The sequence below is a fragment of the Opisthorchis viverrini genome (genome assembly GCF_000715545.1).
Source record: "Opisthorchis viverrini unplaced genomic scaffold opera_v5_528, whole genome shotgun sequence".
Taxonomy (NCBI): Eukaryota; Metazoa; Platyhelminthes; class Trematoda; order Opisthorchiida; family Opisthorchiidae; genus Opisthorchis; species Opisthorchis viverrini.
Genome location: NW_008752189.1, coordinates 136,325 through 157,192, shown reverse-complemented (window position 1 = coordinate 157,192; position 20,868 = coordinate 136,325). Strand labels below are relative to the sequence as shown.

General features: G+C 46.2%; 2 protein-coding genes across 2 annotated transcripts in view; one reads left to right on the top strand and one right to left on the bottom strand.

Annotated features, from left to right (window-relative positions):
- Positions 1-20,868, top strand: part of T265_15470 (hypothetical protein) — a gene marked incomplete at both ends in the record, with an annotated part of 56,593 nt that overhangs the window by 33,244 nt on the left and 2,481 nt on the right. The window contains 7 exons of the mRNA XM_009178280.1: positions 1,051-1,245; positions 4,118-4,445; positions 8,576-8,955; positions 13,759-14,214; positions 15,978-16,433; positions 17,121-17,345; positions 20,501-20,777. Of these exons, the coding sequence (XP_009176544.1) occupies positions 1,051-1,245; positions 4,118-4,445; positions 8,576-8,955; positions 13,759-14,214; positions 15,978-16,433; positions 17,121-17,345; positions 20,501-20,777 (2,317 nt within the window). The remainder of the gene's footprint in view (positions 1-1,050; positions 1,246-4,117; positions 4,446-8,575; positions 8,956-13,758; positions 14,215-15,977; positions 16,434-17,120; positions 17,346-20,500; positions 20,778-20,868) is intronic.
- Positions 10,952-12,786, bottom strand: T265_11590 (hypothetical protein; the record flags this gene model as incomplete). The annotated part of the gene is made up of 2 exons (XM_009178281.1): positions 10,952-11,065; positions 12,679-12,786. The coding sequence occupies 2 exons, from the start codon at positions 12,784-12,786 to the stop codon at positions 10,952-10,954; spliced, it is 222 nt and encodes a 73-aa protein (XP_009176545.1).

The window sequence follows — 20,868 nt, the reverse complement described above, 5'->3', positions numbered from 1 at the left end:
TATACGGTGTGACCAAATGACTCCGCCGAGCAGTGAACCTGGGACTGGGTTGGACTCTGAGCGACAAGTTCCTGACGGTCTTGACTAAATCTCAATTTGACGGGTTTTCTTACACCAGTGTGGTTGTGATCCAAGAGAAATGGACGTCGCACATTCCCAGATACTTATTTAGCTGGTGCGTAGCACCATAAGGAAACCTTTCAGCCCTCGTATGAGTCTTCGTCTCTGTTGGGGAAACATGCTGGGTTTATTGGGCAGAACATTTCGAACGATAATTTACTTGACCGCCTACATCTGTCCAATCAAACTTCCGACTGACAGCCTAGATTCTGGATTCATGGATGGAGGTTAAATCTTTAGTCAGTGTCTGTCCGCCTTAGTTACATCGATTTTTGATAGAAAATTCGTCTCAACCGTCCGAGACGTAGGCTCTGAACATCCCTGTTACGTTGTTGCTCATTATTCATTCTGAAAGCTGTGACAGTTTCTGGGGCAATTGAAGTCATTTGGGATAGCTTGGCTGATGTGCACCACTTGTCATCATCATCATTGTCAGCTGTAATAACCGCGTACTTGTCGTGCAGTGGTTGTAGCTGCCACAGCTCCGTCCACCGATGATTCGGGGAGGTGGAGTAGGTAGCTGCGCATGGGAGGCGGGAGCTGATAAATTAGTGCGTAAATACAGCACTGTAGTTGGACTGTTAATTGGGGGGATTGGGAAAGGAGCTATGCATTGGTGGCAATAGCTTTGATGCGTAAGCGCCATTGAGGGCGCGACTGGGCCATGTCTGACAATGTCTCTAACCGTTGATATGGCCCGATGCACCACTTGTGGTTTCAATACGACGTACCATTCCGTTCCATCCGGGTGTTTGTGTGATTTCCAGCCATTTATTCAGCTGTTCATTGCGTTTAACAGGCCTCAGTTCGATCGAAGTCCTCCATGGTTTGAGCTTTTCTAAAGCCGACCATATCCCTCTATTCCACTCAAGATTCTTATATCATCGTTTCCTTCAGCTAGCTCGGGTCCCTCTGCTCTCCTATTCACAGGTTCTGAATCTGGATGAGTCGTTTTCCGATGGCCGGGCCCTGTGCGTACTCTTGCATCACTATCTTCCCACAGTGTTGCCCGGTGGCTTGGTTCGACACCTGACCACTTCAACTGCTTCGAGTTACCATTTGGCGCGACGTACTCCACACCTAGCAAGGACAAATCGGTACAACCTGCAGCTGTTCCAACGCAAGGTTAGCTAGCTATCCCGTGTCAGGTTTTATCGCATTTCTCCGATTGCCTCACTCCGTTTACTGCAGATTTACTTTTTGCGGTTCACGCTTTGAATGGTTGCTTAACTGAGGTTGCAAAGCGCTACAGGTTACGCCGGTTGGGATCTGTACTATGAATATCCAGCTTCATACCCTCGTTCCCGAAAATTCGTGTCAGGTATGACATATCGGTTCAGTGCGAAATTAAGTCGGCCACCAGTACTGGGTGCTGTAAGCTCTTCGCACCTTCTGGGACGCATATGATGCACCTCACATCGGAAACCCAACAGGACGTGACACGCAACTAACATGCTGTCACTCCCATGCTAAGCTAAAGTTTGCGCTATGTGAGGTCAGCAGATGCCCTGCGGGTCAGTTCGACGGATGTCACTTTCCTCCGACGCGGTGTTCATATGCGTTTACCCTGTTGACTTCTGTAGGTGGAGGCACCTTGCTGCTGGTCGTTTTCCCCTCTTTTCTACCCAGTTTATCTATTTATCCTTTCAGCTTTTTTTCAACGTTGCCCTCATAGTTGTTTGGCATGTAAGCGCCATTATATATTACTGATGTATTGCTGTCTATTCTGATGATGCTGATGCTGGACACTGAAGCGAAGGTAACTGCTCCGACACGTTGACGGCATAATTCTTCACTCGTTACAATTGGCAGTAACTTTCTCTGTCTAGGATATGCTCAGGCTTTTGTTCGTCCGGCGGATGACAATTCACCGGGAATTAATTTTTTCGCGTCAGCCGCTACAAGCATCCCCTCCGTAGTGACTGCAGCAGCATGCACATTCAAGTCTACGTTACTGTGTGTCGATGCTGTTGGTTTCCTGAGTTCTTCTTTTGACTGGTAGGGTGGAGGCTTATGATCCAATACTGAGATGTGACCCCTTAGAGCAACTTGGTTAGCCGATCAGTGGTTCTGTGTCAGTCCTGGAGTAGTGGCCGGCCTCCAATGGGTGCTATCGGTATCACAACTCCGTAGCTTTGACCAAGCAACTAGCTTTGCTTCGCCCGCTCATGCTGATCAAGTCATCTAAAATTTCTGAGCCCTTGCACCCGACCCTGCTATCCAACATGGATGAAAAGTAAACTTGTGTTGAGCCTTGCTGAACGGCAGTGCAACTCTGTATCGGTCCCTTAGCTTCCTGCTCCGCCCACTATGGTATATCAAAAGGCACGGTAGTTCTACACAGCCATTTATGGAGACAAAGGAATATTATCACAACTGTGTTTAAAGGGTAGTCAGTGTGTTCCACAAGGTCGTGCCAGAATCTCCGTGAAGGGGCGAGAAGCCTCGAGTCAGAGATGCTCGATCCGGATTGGCTGGAATTTTGACCAATCAGGGCATGTCTTCGCTTGGTTCGTATCCTGCACGTGACACATCCGTACAAACGATGTGATGTTCGGTTATTAGGCACGACTGGAGTCCAAACAACTTGGGAACTGCGTAGTCCGTCATTGGAATTATGAGATGGTTGTGCCCATTTTTAGAGACTGAGTTGATATCGATTAGACTCCATGCTGGATTACTAAAGTCCACCCGGAGAATAACCGCGTGGCTTAAAGCGGTGTCCACACGGGGTCTTCTGTTTCATTCTTTATCGACCTTGCATGTCAGTGAAGCACGATGTTCAGCCCTGGTGTTTTGTTGTTCCTGATGAAGTGAAAAATGATTTGTACCTGGAAATTGGTATCAGGGCAATAAGTTTCTAAGCTATCTTCTGTACTACATGACCTCTGCACAGCAATACCTCTAGAACCGGATTTTCGGTTAATCTTGGATGAAAATCCATATTGAAGTGTACCTGTTGCTTTCCTATCTCCATAGGGGCTCTCCGCCGAGATATTACTGCATGCCTCTCCCCATCACACTTTCCAATCGATTTGTTCAACGCGCTGGTTATTTACTGATTTCATTTCATTATCATAACCAAGGTTGCCTTACTGCTTCGGCTCTGAGTCCTAGTCTTTTGTATATAGTATAATTTAAACAAACGAAGGAGATGCTGATACTTTGGAGGAATCGACTGGGGGTAGAGTATTACCACAATCCGCATTATCATATTGTTTGCTCGCTGCGTGACCGAACCGTAACAGTATCTACCTCGTCAATGCTTCTGCAGTCACTTTAGGAAAGTAGGTACTTTCCGCTCGCATGCAATTGGCTTTTCACGCCTTTACTATCGAAAAAGTTTGACTAGGGAGACTAAATGCAGTAATTCGTCTGAACACTTATTGCGTAAGTTATACTAGTAAGTATGGTGTATGGGTAACATTTTCCACCAAAACAACCAATCCCAAAAGCATAGTTCACCGAGATTCCCCCTGAAAAGTCAAAATTTTGACATTTTTATTGAAATATTTTCCTTAAAAAATACACGTGTACTCTTTGCCATATCTGTGCTACTAAATGCAGCAATTCGTCTGAACACTCATATCGCGCAAGTTACCCTAGTAAGTATGGTGTGTGAGTGACATTTTCTACCAAAACAACCAATCCCAAAAGCATAGTTCACCGAGATTCCCCCTGAAAAGTCAAAATTTTGACATTTTTATTGAAATATTTTCCTTAAAAAATACACGTGTACTCTTTGCCATAATCTGTGCTACACGATGCACATGGGAACCACGAGTAGACAACATTGTAAGATGTGCTATTAGTATTAGTGATAATGTTTGTCAGTTTCTTTGCCATCGCGTTGTGTACAGGTTTTGAGCCACAGAAAACTGTTAAGCACAACCGCCCCCAGCGGGCTAGCCCATGCGGCGGAAGTGTGTCATAAAGTAAAACTATAAAAGATGGTTTGGGCATAACACACTACCTTATTCCACTCTGCGTTCATCAGCTCTCGTATTTGGGAGATGTTCCTGCCCTACTGGAACCTAGTATGATACCTGATTTCGGTGACCAGCCTGGATTACTTCCCCCGGCTCTCGTGTTGGCTACGTTGGCCTATCTTGTCAGCCGTCTAATCTCTATTGGACGACAAAAGCTACGCGATCTGGTGGAGGACCACGCGGCTCGAATTTTACAGACTGCCTGGAGGAAGCGTCAGCAGGTTTTGCAGGCGAGGAATCTTCGGTTGTTGTCGTGTCATAAGCGCGCTACGTCTCCCCGGTACGCTATCCTTCTATTCTATTTCCTATTTGTTTTTTCATTGTTACTTACTTATCGTGAGTAGGCACGTGATGCACGCGAAATGATGCTTTCCCTTGCGACGGCATCCACGAAGGGATCGCTGGACACTTCTAATCTTCGTTCTTCGCGAATCAGCTCTATGTATTTGTAGCTAACTTTTTATATCACTGATTTCCTCTCTTCTGGTTTCCACAACAGAATATCTGTCTACATCGTGCTGTTCGTGCTTACTCTTTTACTCTGTTGACCTGTGGTAGTTTCTGATACTCTTTTTGAGAGTCTGGGTGCTGCTGTTGACAGCTGGAACAGCCCACTGATCATATCACTGATCATATCTCACTCGGCATTAAAAATTGATGTAAATTTTTCATTAAAGGAAAATACTCACAAGGTTACTGAAAAATTTCCTACAGCCCACATTCGGTATCACCCTTCTTGGGGCTTGTCGGGTAGGCGTAGTCCCCGAGTTTCCGTCAACCTCATGTTCTACTTGATGTAAACTTTATTGAATGATAACTTCAAATTCCCTCATCGAGCTTCTCAATAAGGACTGTTTTAGCCATTGTTGTGAGCGTTCGTTGTTGATCTTCGTGATGTGATATTCGGTTAATAAGCGATCAACTGCGATCATCATCACCATCAGCTGTAGGAACCATGCACTTGTCGTACATTGGTTACAGCTGCTACAGTTCTGTTCACCGATTATTTGGGGGGTGGGGTAGATAGCTGCTACAATTGATGTGTAAATACAGGATTGCCAGTGAACTTTTCACTTTGGATATTGGTAGGGGAGCTATGCATTAACATGTTTTGCTCTGGCCCATCTGATGGTTGCTCCCAACTAAGGTAAGCTCTATTCTTCAGGCTGCTGTCTTAAATTCGTAACCTTGTTTATCACCGCTTTCATTAATTAAGGCAGGGAGTCCGATAACGTGACGAGCGGTGACGGAGTTCTGCTTCGCAAGATATGTGGCGTCCTTTGTTGTAGTTAGCGATATGTAACCATGCTATATGTTAATTCGAATGATAACATCTTCGGCTGCGACACACTTATTTTTTGCATCAGTAGTAAGTAAGAAGTTCGTTTTGTTATAATATACAAAATTTTATTCTGTTGAACCTTTACAGTTCGCATCTACTAACGGGACATATTGAATCGGTGAGTTGTTTCGGTAAACCTGTATTTATTCTTATCATTCCTGTCGATAAAGAAAGTGCGTTTGAATTCTGGTATGACTGTTGCTATGTTGTTCCAGAGGGAAGTTAGAAGAAGGGGTTCAATTACTTTTTGGGAGGTTTCAAACCAAGTCTCATTTCAGGTCTCTCATGATTACTGTCATCATCTTCTGGTCTCCGAAACCACACCCCTTGAAAAGTGGTTGGCGTAGGTGTACCCTGGTGAACTGGTAAATAGATATATTCAAAGGTGTCCCCGTTTTAGTTGATGGAGTCATTTTACTGCTTACCCCCGTCCCACTGAATGCCGCTTCAGTTTGAAGAAAACGGGACTGAGCACGGACGATGGACTGGTGCATGTTACTATGTCCTTCGACTTGCCGCCGCTCCTGGGTTTCCATTAAATATAATATATTTCGCGATTGTGCGAAGAACTTTGGAGTTGTTGAGTTATGTTGCATACATTGCCAACTTTTTGAAACTTTGTAGGTACGATGGTTGATCGTCAGATTTGGCCTCTAGAATTTTCGAGATTGGAAATCTGGGCAATTCTGTTTGTGTCCTTGAAGACTACTTGATAATTCACGATGAAATGGCAATAACAGTTTGGTCATTGGGTTTGCAAAATCCTCAGGCAACCCATCACAAATCCCACTTTCTCAAGGTGATCCAGGCTATCCGTTTGTAAAATTGTATGCGGTATCTGTTAGCGGTTTCGTCTGCAGTACTCAGAGACATATTGTAGCCAAGCGTGTCCAATCATTTTTCAAGTGTATCTTTTTCTTTCAGTGGGTTGTCAATATCCAGCGGATTTGTCGGTCTTATCTGGCCCGGAGACACCGTTCAAGACTGCACTGCGACCGTGAACTGCAAACCCGAGCCGCAGTGTGCATTCAAGCCTGTTGGAGAGGTTTTCTCACGCGCCAAAGTTTGATTCAGAAGCATAGAGCTGCACTTCAAATACAGGCATGGTGGCGCTGTCATACTCTCCGCAGAAAACTGCTTGTCACCCAACGAGTGAGTTAATTGGTGTGCTCTACATTGTGGAAGGTTGTGTTTTGACACCACAGCAGTCCCTCCGAGAGAAGGACTCCATTCGAGGAAGGGGTTTATGCCCTGTCGTGGATGACACATAACGTCACTTTGGGTCCCTATTGGAGGCAGTGTCCCCCCTTCGAAGATCTGTCCTAATAGACTGTAGTCCCTAATTCGCTTCTGTTCCAGACTTACTTAGTCTGCTGACGATTATTTTCTCATGTGTGAAACCTCATGCTTGCATCGGAAATTCGACATTGGGTTTTCCTTCTATCGCATGAAGAGCACTAAAACCGACTCTGTAATAGATGTTCCCTTCTGTGGCGGAATATTCCAAAGTGAGAGTCCTGTGCGCTTGTAAGGTCTGTTTATACCGTGACCGGATTCGAAGGATGTTTTTTCTGGATATGAAACCTCCAGTAAAACCACCGCTGTTCCCAACTTATATTAACGGCGTCAACCCTCGTTACACCCAACGGGCGTAAATATTTGCAACGTTTCGGTTAAAACAAACCAGAAATCCGAGTTGTCTTGTAAAGATTGTGACAACAGCAAACTGCATATTTGTTCCAGTCTAACTGCTTTGTTGTTTGTCAGGCCTGTTTGTGCGACAGGCGTGTGACTCACGAAGTTCACTCTTCGTCCTTGCCTAGTTCACAGGCGAGCTCAAGTGCTTGTCGATATAGCCCCTTTTAATAATCAATTTCATCTACGCTAGAAGACTACCTAATGAGAACAAGGGTGTGTTGCCGAATATGTTTTCGTAAGATGGTTCTAGTGGTTAGAGCGCGAGTTTACTTCTCGGAATGTCCGTGGTTCGAACCCGACATCTGCATCTCCACTTCCCTTGTCTAGGCTTGGGCTACCCGGCGGTATCTCAGCCCTCGTGCTTTCATCGGGTGGCATGGCAGCTAGGCACCAGGCACCCTAGGTTGTCCTCCAACACTGTTGGCTTCTTCACTATTCAAATGGTTCATAATATAATTGTGGAGGAACCCGTTGTCTCTCAGAACGTTGGTGAGAGTTAGGATTTCTTGTTGCAGCTCTTCATCAGTTCATAGCGGAGCGGCCAAACCCATTTACATTGACATCTCGTTTAAGGGCGATATACTGGCCAACCTACTGACCAGGAGACTATTGACCAGTTTGAACAAAGTTTTCCCGGCGGCAACACCCCGAACCTGATTCACAAACAATCGTCTATGTTCCTTTAATCTCAAAGATAGAGTGTCTTTTCATGCTCAAAATGTTAGTGTACTCATTATCTTGCTACTGAGCAGCGGAATACATTGGACGCACGACTAGGCAACTCGGTCAAATAATGAAGGAACACAACTCACCCTGGCTAGGTTTTGTAACTAGGAGGACGATAACCATCTCAGTCGTGCAGTATCTAGCAGAAACGGTGTACGACGTGATACCCGACTAGCGCCTCCTACTGTTTACAAGGCGCCCAGATTGATGTAGCAACTCACAATCGAATGGCTGAAGCTATCGCCATACGACTCGATCCTTTGTCGGCAAAGACTCTTTGTTTGCGTGTTGTACTTGTTATGGTCCAACTCAGCTCCACATACACTCACACCCTGTGGCGAACACGACCACCGCACTGCCTGCACTGACAAACTCGGGTCATATCCTATTGGTGACTTGAATCAGTTGTTCCTTGACAGGTAGCCAATGTCGTCTCTCACTCAACTCTTTGTTCTTGCACACCATGCTCATTAAACTATGTTACATACTGCTCCCTTAGCCTTTGCATTTGTATGACTTGAGAAGAACCTGCCGAAAACCTGTTCGACAGCACATCCTGATGACGTGTGTTATATATTCGTAATATCTGTTGCACTGTGATTACCCTCTGTGCATTCCCAACAGTGGTTCGTGGATGTCCAACGAATATGTCGCGCTCATTTGGCCAGGCAACGACTCGTCAACCTAATGAGCAACGTAGAGCGAGAAAAATGTGCAGCGGTTGTTATCCAGTCGTGTTGGCGTGGATTCCTTGCACGCAGACAACTGTTCGTGGAGCGGCGTGCAGCAGTCCGTATCCAGACATGGTGGCGCGGTAAAATAGCCAAGCAAAACTGGGTCGCTTTACGTCGATGGGTGATCGATGTACAGCGTATGGGCCGCACTCACCTGGCACGCGAGCGTTATTCCATCATGCTTGTTGACGCCGAACGGAGAAACAAAGCAGCTATTCGTATTCAGTCATTCTGGCGCACCTGCCTTTTCCGCCGACAGCTGGCTGCTGAGCGCTGTTCAGCAGTTCGAATACAGGCCTTGTGGCGTGGTATACTGGCTAGGCGAAAGTATGTCTCCACTTACCAAGTAAGCAAACACCGTCTGTGGCTATCTGTCGTACGCGTGGTTAATTCAAATGGATGAATTTTAGTTGGAGAGCTGTGTTGTGCTCTTAATGTGTGGATCGTGGCGGTCTAGTGCGTCACCACGATTGCAGCAACCCCCACATCCAATGTGACCCGTTTAAGTGCTCAACTTGTAATCATTGCCTTGTAAACATATATATATATATATATATATATATATATATATATATACCTAGTTGCAGCATCCCCGTGAGGGTCCAGCCTTAGTCACCAAACAAGACCTCTCGAAAAGAGGCAGTCTCCCAGGGGTGACAAGCAATATCCTTCCCCATAGTCGCGTCTTTTTGGAATAACCATGCCAACTTATTTCAGCTTCTGAAGAAACAAGACCCTGACAATGCCCGCTGATTAAACATTACAGGGAACCCGTTAACTGGATGTACTAGTGGATACCAGGTTCAAATTAACGGAGTGAATGGACATGGTAGTAGTAGGACTGTAGAGGACTATTTTCCGCGAATCGCTTAGTGAGGAACCAGTGTGCTGTGAAGCGTGCGTGTTTGGGTTCGTCACCTTCTTTTACCATTTGGGCTACTCGTTCCAACTTGTGTATCATTAGTGCAGTCGAATGCGGGCTCCCGTTAGGGAGGCGAGATGGCTAAGTGGTTAGAGCTCGAATTTACTGACCGGACGGTCCGTGTTTCGAACCCGACCTCTGCCTCTCAACTTCCCCTGTCTATGCTTGGGCAACCTGGTAGTATCCCAGTCATCGTGCTTCCTTCTGGGGGCATGGCAGTCAGGCACCGAAAGGGTGCTACAGCTAAACGGGTGGTGATGATGGCACAATCAAGGTCGATAAAAAAATATAACCAGCAAACGATACCGCTTATCTGCACACTAGGTGGAGGTCCATTAGTGTATTGCAAGAATTCGCGCCTCGGTTTGAGCAGTGAAGCATTCGGTGGAAGTAAGGCTACAATTCAGCTAACCCGCGTGAAATCTGTGCGAAATGCTAATGACTAAATTTCAATTCCTACTGACCTTTTGGGTGAAACGATGAAACTGTGGAGTTTCACTCTATCGTGCTCTGAATGCAGCGCATAATTCTGCTAACTTCCCCACACTGCGTATCCATCAGAAGTACCTGTCTGTGCCATATTTATCTATATTGGAAATATGCTCTATTTTTTGCGGGTCCTATACTGAAGAACGAGAGGTTGAGTCTACCGTCCAAGCCAAGTTACTGTGTGTGCGTAAGTCGCGAACTGCATTGCACGTTCAGTTCAGGTAGAGCATAAGGTTGACGGGAATTCGATCACTGCGCCCAACTAAACCTGACTGGGTAGAGCGAAACCGGTCATGGACTATCGAAGAGTCTTCATCAAATTTACGGGTCGTATATTCCACCATGAAACCATAATGCNGGGGGGTGGTGTAGATAGCTGCTACAATTGATGTGTAAATACAGGATTGCCAGTGAACTTTTCACTTTGGATATTGGTAGGGGAGCTATGCATTAACATGTTTTGCTCTGGCCCATCTGATGGTTGCTCCCAACTAAGGTAAGCTCTATTCTTCAGGCTGCTGTCTTAAATTCGTAACCTTGTTTATCACCGCTTTCATTAATTAAGGCAGGGAGTCCGATAACGTGACGAGCGGTGACGGAGTTCTGCTTCGCAAGATATGTGGCGTCCTTTGTTGTAGTTAGCGATATGTAACCATGCTATATGTTAATTCGATTGATAACATCTTTGGCTGCGACACACTTATTTTTTGCATCGGTAGTAAGTAAGAAGTTCGTTTTGTTATAATATTCAAAATTTTATTCTGTTGAACCTTTACAGTTCGCATCTACTAACGGGACATATTGAATCGGTGAGTTGTTTCGGTAAACCTGTATTTATTCTTATCATTCCTGTCGATAAAGAAAGTGCGTTTGAATTCTGGTATGACTGTTGCTATGTTGTTCCAGAGGGAAGTTAGAAGAAGGGGTTCAATTACTTTTTGGGAGGTTTCAAACCAAGTCTCATTTCAGGTCTCTCATGATTACTGTCATCATCTTCTGGTCTCCGAAACCACACCCCTTGAAAAGTGGTTGGCGTAGGTGTACCCTGGTGAACTGGTAAATAGATATATTCAGAGGTGTCCCCGTTTTAGTTGATCGAGTCATTTTACTGCTTACACCGTCCCACTGAATGCCGCTTCAGTTTGAAGAAAACGGGACTGAGCACGGACGATGGACTGGTGCATGTTACTATGTCCTTCGACTTGCCGCCGCTCCTGGGTTTCCTTTTTTCAAAATATATTTCGCGATTGTGCGAAGAACTTTGGAGTTGTTGAGTTATGTTGCATACATTGCCAACTTTTTGAAACTTTGTAGGTACGATGGTTGATCGTCAGATTTGGCCTCTAGAATTTTCGAGATTGGAAATCTGGGCAATTCTGTTTGTGTCCTTGAAGACTACTTGATAATTCACGATGAAATGGCAATAACAGTTTGGTCATTGGGTTTGCAAAATCCTCAGGCAACCCATCACAAATCCCACTTTCTCAAGGTGATCCAGGCTATCCGTTTGTAAAATTGTATGCGGTATCTGTTAGCGGTTTCGTCTGTAGTACTCAGAGACATATTGTAGCCAAGCGTGTCCAATCATTTTTCAAGTGTATCTTTTTCTTTCAGTGGGTTGTCAATATCCAGCGGATTTGTCGGTCTTATCTGGCCCGGAGACACCGTTCAAGACTGCACTGCGACCGTGAACTGCAAACCCGAGCCGCAGTGTGCATTCAAGCCTGTTGGAGAGGTTTTCTCACGCGCCAAAGTTTGATTCAGAAGCATAGAGCTGCACTTCAAATACAGGCATGGTGGCGCTGTCATACTCTCCGCAGAAAACTGCTTGTCACCCAACGAGTGAGTTAATTGGTGTGCTCTACATTGTGGAAGGTTGTGTTTTGACACCACAGCAGTCCCTCCGAGAGAAGGACTCCATTCGAGGAAGGGGTTTATGCCCTGTCGTGGATGACACATAACGTCACTTTGGGTCCCTATTGGAGGCAGTGTCCCCCCTTCGAAGATCTGTCCTAATAGACTGTAGTCCCTAATTCGCTTCTGTTCCAGACTTACTTAGTCTGCTGACGATTATTTTCTCATGTGTGAAACCTCATGCTTGCATCGGAAATTCGACATTGGGTTTTCCTTCTATCGCATGAAGAGCACTAAAACCGACTCTGTAATAGATGTTCCCTTCTGTGGCGGAATATTCCAAAGTGAGAGTCCTGTGCGCTTGTAAGGTCTGTTTATACCGTGACCGGATTCGAAGGATGTTTTTTCTGGATATGAAACCTCCAGTAAAACCACCGCTGTTCCCAACTTATATTAACGGCGTCAACCCTCGTTACACCCAACGGGCGTAAATATTTGCAACGTTTCGGTTAAAACAAACCAGAAATCCGAGTTGTCTTGTAAAGATTGTGACAACAGCAAACTGCATATTTGTTCCAGTCTAACTGCTTTGTTGTTTGTCAGGCCTGTTTGTGCGACAGGCGTGTGACTCACGAAGTTCACTCTTCGTCCTTGCCTAGTTCACAGGCGAGCTCAAGTGCTTGTCGATATAGCCCCTTTTAATAATCAATTTCATCTACGCTAGAAGACTACCTAATGAGAACAAGGGTGTGTTGCCGAATATGTTTTCGTAAGATGGTTCTAGTGGTTAGAGCGCGAGTTTACTTCTCGGAATGTCCGTGGTTCGAACCCGACATCTGCATCTCCACTTCCCTTGTCTAGGCTTGGGCTACCCGGCGGTATCTCAGCCCTCGTGCTTTCATCGGGTGGCATGGCAGCTAGGCACCAGGCACCCTAGGTTGTCCTCCAACACTGTTGGCTTCTTCACTATTCAAATGGTTCATAATATAATTGTGGAGGAACCCGTTGTCTCTCAGAACGTTGGTGAGAGTTAGGATTTCTTGTTGCAGCTCTTCATCAGTTCATAGCGGAGCGGCCAAACCCATTTACATTGACATCTCGTTTAAGGGCGATATACTGGCCAACCTACTGACCAGGAGACTATTGACCAGTTTGAACAAAGTTTTCCCGGCGGCAACACCCCGAACCTGATTCACAAACAATCGTCTATGTTCCTTTAATCTCAAAGATAGAGTGTCTTTTCATGCTCAAAATGTTAGTGTACTCATTATCTTGCTACTGAGCAGCGGAATACATTGGACGCACGACTAGGCAACTCGGTCAAATAATGAAGGAACACAACTCACCCTGGCTAGGTTTTGTAACTAGGAGGACGATAACCATCTCAGTCGTGCAGTATCTAGCAGAAACGGTGTACGACGTGATACCCGACTAGCGCCTCCTACTGTTTACAAGGCGCCCAGATTGATGTAGCAACTCACAATCGAATGGCTGAAGCTATCGCCATACGACTCGATCCTTTGTCGGCAAAGACTCTTTGTTTGCGTGTTGTACTTGTTATGGTCCAACTCAGCTCCACATACACTCACACCCTGTGGCGAACACGACCACCGCACTGCCTGCACTGACAAACTCGGGTCATATCCTATTGGTGACTTGAATCAGTTGTTCCTTGACAGGTAGCCAATGTCGTCTCTCACTCAACTCCTTGTTCTTGCACACCATGCTCATTAAACTATGTTACATACTGCTCCCTTAGCCTTTGCATTTGTATGACTTGAGAAGAACCTGCCGAAAACCTGTTCGACAGCACATCCTGATGACGTGTGTTATATATTCGTAATATCTGTTGCACTGTGATTACCCTCTGTGCATTCCCAACAGTGGTTCGTGGATGTCCAACGAATATGTCGCGCTCATTTGGCCAGGCAACGACTCGTCAACCTAATGAGCAACGTAGAGCGAGAAAAATGTGCAGCGGTTGTTATCCAGTCGTGTTGGCGTGGATTCCTTGCACGCAGACAACTGTTCGTGGAGCGGCGTGCAGCAGTCCGTATCCAGACATGGTGGCGCGGTAAAATAGCCAAGCAAAACTGGGTCGCTTTACGTCGATGGGTGATCGATGTACAGCGTATGGGCCGCACTCACCTGGCACGCGAGCGTTATTCCATCATGCTTGTTGACGCCGAACGGAGAAGCAAAGCAGCTATTCGTATTCAGTCATTCTGGCGCACCTGCCTTTTCCGCCGACAGCTGGCTGCTGAGCGCTGTTCAGCAGTTCGAATACAGGCCTTGTGGCGTGGTATACTGGCTAGGCGAAAGTATGTCTCCACTTACCAAGTAAGCAAACACCGTCTGTGGCTATCTGTCGTACGCGTGGTTAATTCAAATGGATGAATTTTAGTTGGAGAGCTGTGTTGTGCTCTTAATGTGTGGATCGTGGCGGTCTAGTGCGTCACCACGATTGCAGCAACCCCCACATCCAATGTGACCCGTTTAAGTGCTCAACTTGTAATCATTGCCTTGTAAACATATATATATATATATATATATATATATATATATATATACCTAGTTGCAGCATCCCCGTGAGGGTCCAGCCTTAGTCACCAAACAAGACCTCTCGAAAAGAGGCAGTCTCCCAGGGGTGACAAGCAATATCCTTCCCCATAGTCGCGTCTTTTTGGAATAACCATGCCAACTTATTTCAGCTTCTGAAGAAACAAGACCCTGACAATGCCCGCTGATTAAACATTACAGGGAACCCGTTAACTGGATGTACTAGTGGATACCAGGTTCAAATTAACGGAGTGAATGGACATGGTAGTAGTAGGACTGTAGAGGACTATTTTCCGCGAATCGCTTAGTGAGGAACCAGTGTGCTGTGAAGCGTGCGTGTTTGGGTTCGTCACCTTCTTTTACCATTTGGGCTACTCGTTCCAACTTGTGTATCATTAGTGCAGTCGAATGCGGGCTCCCGTTAGGGAGGCGAGATGGCTAAGTGGTTAGAGCTCGAATTTACTGACCGGACGGTCCGTGTTTCGAACCCGACCTCTGCCTCTCAACTTCCCCTGTCTATGCTTGGGCAACCTGGTAGTATCCCAGTCATCGTGCTTCCTTCTGGGGGCATGGCAGTCAGGCACCGAAAGGGTGCTACAGCTAAACGGGTGGTGATGATGGCACAATCAAGGTCGATAAAAAAATATAACCAGCAAACGATACCGCTTATCTGCACACTAGGTGGAGGTCCATTAGTGTATTGCAAGAATTCGCGCCTCGGTTTGAGCAGTGAAGCATTCGGTGGAAGTAAGGCTACAATTCAGCTAACCCGCGTGAAATCTGTGCGAAATGCTAATGACTAAATTTCAATTCCTACTGACCTTTTGGGTGAAACGATGAAACTGTGGAGTTTCACTCTATCGTGCTCTGAATGCAGCGCATAATTCTGCTAACTTCCCCACACTGCGTATCCATCAGAAGTACCTGTCTGTGCCATATTTATCTATATTGGAAATATGCTCTATTTTTTGCGGGTCCTATACTGAAGAACGAGAGGTTGAGTCTACCGTCCAAGCCAAGTTACTGTGTGTGCGTAAGTCGCGCACTGCATTGCACGTTCAGTTCAGGTAGAGCATAAGGTTGACGGGAATTCGATCACTGCGCCCAACTAAACCTGACTGGGTAGAGCGAAACCGGTCATGGACTATCGAAGAGTCTTCATCAAATTTACGGGTCGTATATTCCACCATGAAACCATAATGCAATATCTTGAATATTGTACCAGCTGAAACATGGAATGGCCATATCTGTGGCATTAGCACCTTTACCACAACTGGTGCTAATATGGATGTATGCCGAATGTAATGATGTGTGATGTCTAGATTTTGTCCTTTATTGGCTGTCATATACGGTTGAACTTACTATCCTTGCTTTCTTTATCCGAGCAAATAAACAGTTTGTCCGAACGAGCACCCGACGTTTTGCCCGGTAATTGCCGCTTGTCGTTCTACTGTCAAAACTACTTGTTCGAGTTGTTGCTGCACCAGCTGTGAGCGCAGCGATTTACACTTACAGTTCCATTGTATCTATGCCCCCACGCACAGCTGTTGATCAATGTTCAATGTGTATGCCGTGCTCACCTTGCACGCAAACGCTTTTCTGACCGTGTGGTTGAAGCTGAGCGGAGAAACCGGGCAGCTATCCTCATTCAGTCGCATTGGCGCAGATTGCTGGCGCGCCAACAGTTTGCTAAACAGCGAAGTGCAGCAATTTACATCCAGTCTTGGTGGAGAGCTCAACTAGCCAAGCAAAAGTGGCTTTCCATCCGTCTGTGGGTTATTGACTTACAACGCACAGGTCGTCGTTACCTGGTGCGAACACAGGTTTCCCGTCTTGTCTTTGAAGCCGAGCAGGCCAACCGAGCTGCAGTGCGCATTCAGTCGTGTTGGCGTGGTTTCCTTGAACGCCGACGGCTATCTAAGAAACGTAGTGCAGCCGTTCGAATTCAGGCGTGGTGGCGAGGTCAACTAGTCAGGCGAAAATGGCGTGAGACTTGTCAGGTGGGTTCATGTGTATTTACTGCATTTGTGAGTTTTGTCGAATTTCTCTTCACCTGACTCATTTGAACAGTTATCTTCCCCCTTTGGCACGATTGATCGGTGGACACAACTTAGACAGTTATTGAATTCTCGTTCGGTGGTTGACAGTGCAAGTAGTGGAATCGCTTGTTCATGCGGCTTTTGGTCCGTTTTGATGTGAAGATTCAGGTACGTGTGACGTGTGCTGACGATGAATTTGCAGCATGTCAGATGTCCAGGTTTATAATCCTGTCATGATCCAAGGCTTGTACTACCTATGGGTGATGATGAGGATCTATCTTTTGTTCAGAGTCTTCGGGAAAATAGGTAGTTTCTTTGTCTTATTACCACCACTACTTAGTACTATCGTACTACTTTGCTGTTGTTGTCATGGGTTAACGTAGGCCTCTGTGATAACCCTAATTACCATCGATTGAAAGACCCAGTTAAGGGTACGTTATTTGTTCCCTCTCTTGTTTCACGGACTCATACCCTGGGAACTAGACTCCTACTGGGTTTACTTAACAACATGTTTCGGAAACATTCTGTAGTTGGACCCATCACATGTAATTATCATGTCCTTGGCTTTGCGAAGCTCTCTGTAGTCTCCACACAACCATTGTTTTTTTAACCAAGCTACCAAGCCGCTGTTGCCCCGTGTCTTTTCAGGCCGTTGTCATTGTTCAAGCGTACATTCGCGGATTTTTAGCCCGTCGTCGCGTTGCCCAGCTTCGTCGGACAGCTGTTCAGCTCCGAGCCGCGACTGTCATACAAGCTTTTTGGCGTGGATTGGTTGTTCGCAGAAGGCTTTCTAATGAACGATTAGCCGCTTCACGAATTCAGCATTGGTGGCGTGGTCGGATTGCTCACCAACGATTTGTAAGAACATATCAGGTCAGTCTACTGTTTGCTCTCAACACGTTCTTCCACGTTCGTTGCCGTAAAATTGCGCTACTTCACGTCCTCCCCCTTATATACTGTGTCCGCTGGACTACTCTACACAGAAGCCGCTTAACGTCGTGGGTTGCATCCGATAGTTACACTGACTTCCTTTGAAGGAATGGCCGTGGTTTTTTGAAGCGGATCTAGGACAACTTGACAATTGGAAAGCTAATAGCTGATTCAAATATTTAGCCGAACTTCACCGACGGCATCGCTCCCGTATGAGTGTAGATCAGTCGCGCATGGCTTGACGACTAAGTTTGAAGACCTCGGCTGGTGCACTGTGTCATGTTGGTGATCATCGGACTGAGGCCGTTACAGCCATTACCTAATCGCATAGCCATTGTCATCGTTGCCTCTTCGGATTCTCAGTGCAACGTCAACAGAAGTGTTAGACCATAGCGTCCAGTGCGTGGCTTTCACCCGATGATCCTGACTATCTTGGGCCGATCAGTTTGCGGCCGCTTGGGCGAAAGTTTATCAACACACGGTTCACAGCTGACAAACCGAATTCAGCTCTCTAACCGGCAGACCATTGCGTCCAGTGCGTGGCTTTCACCCATGAACCTGTTGATATGAGTGGTAACAAAAAAGGATGTTGATTCGTGTTGAAGGAATTCGGAGTGGTAGAACGTCTTTAACCCTGGCAGTGTTATCCACCACTTGTTGATCCATGCTGGTTTTGTCAAGTACCTCTTTAGGCTCGTTGAGCTTGCGTTAACGTTTGTCGGTGTGCTAGAAACGTCTTTATAGACTCCGTTGGTTCTGGAATGGTTATCTGAACGATTGTGTACCAAGTCCTTCTTGAAAAAGAACGTTGACACTTCTAGGAGTTGTGTCTAACTGCAGGCACCTGGTCTCATCGTTGATCGAACAATGGAACCTGGACTAGGTAGTCACAGTCGAATTGCTGGTGGTCTACAGTCAGGCGCAGATTCTTACACAATTAACAATATTAAGCACGCTTCCTATTTCTCCATGGACCTCTTTGCTGAGTGGTATTTTGCAAACTAAACACCACCCTGCCACATCTGTCTCGCCAGTCTCACTCGTATGTATACCCCTCTGTTATTCAGGTTGTGGTAGTCCTTCAGATCGCTTGTCGTTCGTATCTCGCCCGATGTCGTTGTCAACAGCTTCGCCTGCAAGCACTTTCTCGTCGGGAGTTGGCGGCCCGTACGGTTCAACGTGCATGGCGTAGTTACCGATGCCGTCAGCGTTGCATCGTCGAGCATGAAGCAGCCAAACGAATACAGCACTGGTGGCGTGGTCGCTTGACAAGGATACAATGGCTAGAGACAACCAGAGTATGATCTACAATTGGTTTGTGCATTTTGTCATCTAATTATTTACCTTACAACGCACCGGCCCCCACAACAGGAGGTTCTGAGATGTCTTAGCAAATTTTCGGATAGATTCACTGAAGTGAATACAAGATTATTCGGCTTTCATACGCTATATAAGAGATTAAGATAAACCGTAGAGTAAGCGCGGAACCTCCTATCGAGGATCAATGATCCGTCAGTCTTTAGTTCCAATGTAAATAATGTCCATTGCTCAGGGGATCGATGATGATAAGCAGGTGGTCATAAAGTCCTCATCACGTGATCATCAAAGTATCATCTGCGCACCTCCAACAGACACTCATCAGCCACCGGCCCATCACCATCGACCTCATAATATCAGTGTTCAATACTGATGCTTCACTGTCGCATAACTATAATTCATTTGCCAGCTTCTGCTTCCGGACACATTCTTTGGTTGAAGTCTCTGTCGTACAACCGAAGTCGTTCTGGTTGTTTCGGTGCGAATTCGCCCGCACCAACCCAAACGGGGTATAATTCTGAGACTCCAAATGCTTCAGAGAAATATTTGCTTTGGTTGGTGCAACAGAGAAGCTTATAAGGACTCGGTTACTTTGTTTGTATAACCCTTCGTCCTGAAAGATAATTGTTGTGTCTTGCTGAACGGTAGTGCAACTCTGTATCAGTCCCTTGGCTTCCTGTTCCGCCCACTATGGTATATCAAAAGGCATGGTAGCTCTACACAGTCCTTTATGAAGACAAAGGAAAATTGTTACAACTGTATTTATAGGGTAATCACAGGGTGGTCCACAAGGTCGTGCCAGAATCTCCGTGAGGGGGCGAGAAGCGTCAAGTCAAATATGCTCGATCCGGATTGGTTGGCATTCTGACCAATCAGAGCATGGTTTCGTTTGGTCCGTATCCTGCACGTGACACATCCGTACAAGTGATGTTAGGTTCGGTAATTAGAGACGGCTGGCCTCCGGACAAAAATATACTCCAGGGGCAATTGCATCTTAAGAATGTTTTTGAAACGCCATCCTGCTGGACATACCAGAAAGTGTATCTTTGCTCCATGCTACAAGTAAATCACGGGTTGTACACTCATCGTCCGTGTACGCTGTTTATCAGTCGTTTTCTAATCCGCACAGTTTTCCGTCCGTTTTAATGAAGAAGTGTAACTTCCATTAAAATTGCATAGGTTACGCTGTTTGGGCCGTGTAATTCGAGAACATTTTACTTCGCGGAGCCCTCTTCACCCGACTCAGAGGCAGTCGATCCATGACGCGATTGTTCTTTTGCGGTTGAGCTCTGTCTTACTTCTTCCTCGACTGAGAGTCTGGGACCAGGTCCACTATACATGTTGCTTCGTGGCGAATATGCCACCATGGAGAGGACATCACTCCCAATAGGTTGGGAACGCCAGATGATGGCTGATTGTGTGGTGGTTCTCTGAGGTCAAGAATTGCATTTTGACTTCTAATCATATGGTAAAATCCGACAAAATGTTTGAGAAGCACTGATCGACCTCTTTCGGTCGACCACTTTGCGCTCCTCTATATATCGTGTTCAGCCCTGGGCTTGCTATCTTACTCTGTTCAGGTTGTGCTGTGGGTCCAACGCAAGTGGCGCCATATTTTGTTTCGCAGACATGAAGCTGCTTGTTTAATCCAACGTTGTTGGCGGACACACGGCCTCAGACGCTACTTTTATCGGCGGCGCATCGCGGCCACTGTCATTCAGTCTTGTTGGAGGGGCATCCTTCTGAGGAGGCAACTCGCTGACATTGCTGGTCAACACCAGGCGCAGAAAAGCGCGCTAATCAGAGGGAAGATCGGAACCACAGCCATTCAGCGCACCAACAAACTGAAGACGAAATGCAGCAAGATTACCTTTGAGTTCCATTTGGACTCATCAGAGGCACATCGCCTGATCAGAATAAGAACGCAGTTATTTGCAGCTACGAAAGTCGCAGTTAACTCTCCCAATCGTCGTCTGTGTGCTCGAGCCCGCGCGGCAGCTGATTGTCTCATTCATTCTCGATCTGTCACGCAGGTATTGCAAGCAATCAAGGAACTCGGTGAGTCAATATTGAGATCATCTATGTCCATTGTGCTTTCCGTTGTCCTGTGTGTTCGTCTTTTCGACTTACACTGCGTTGTGCCGTTGAA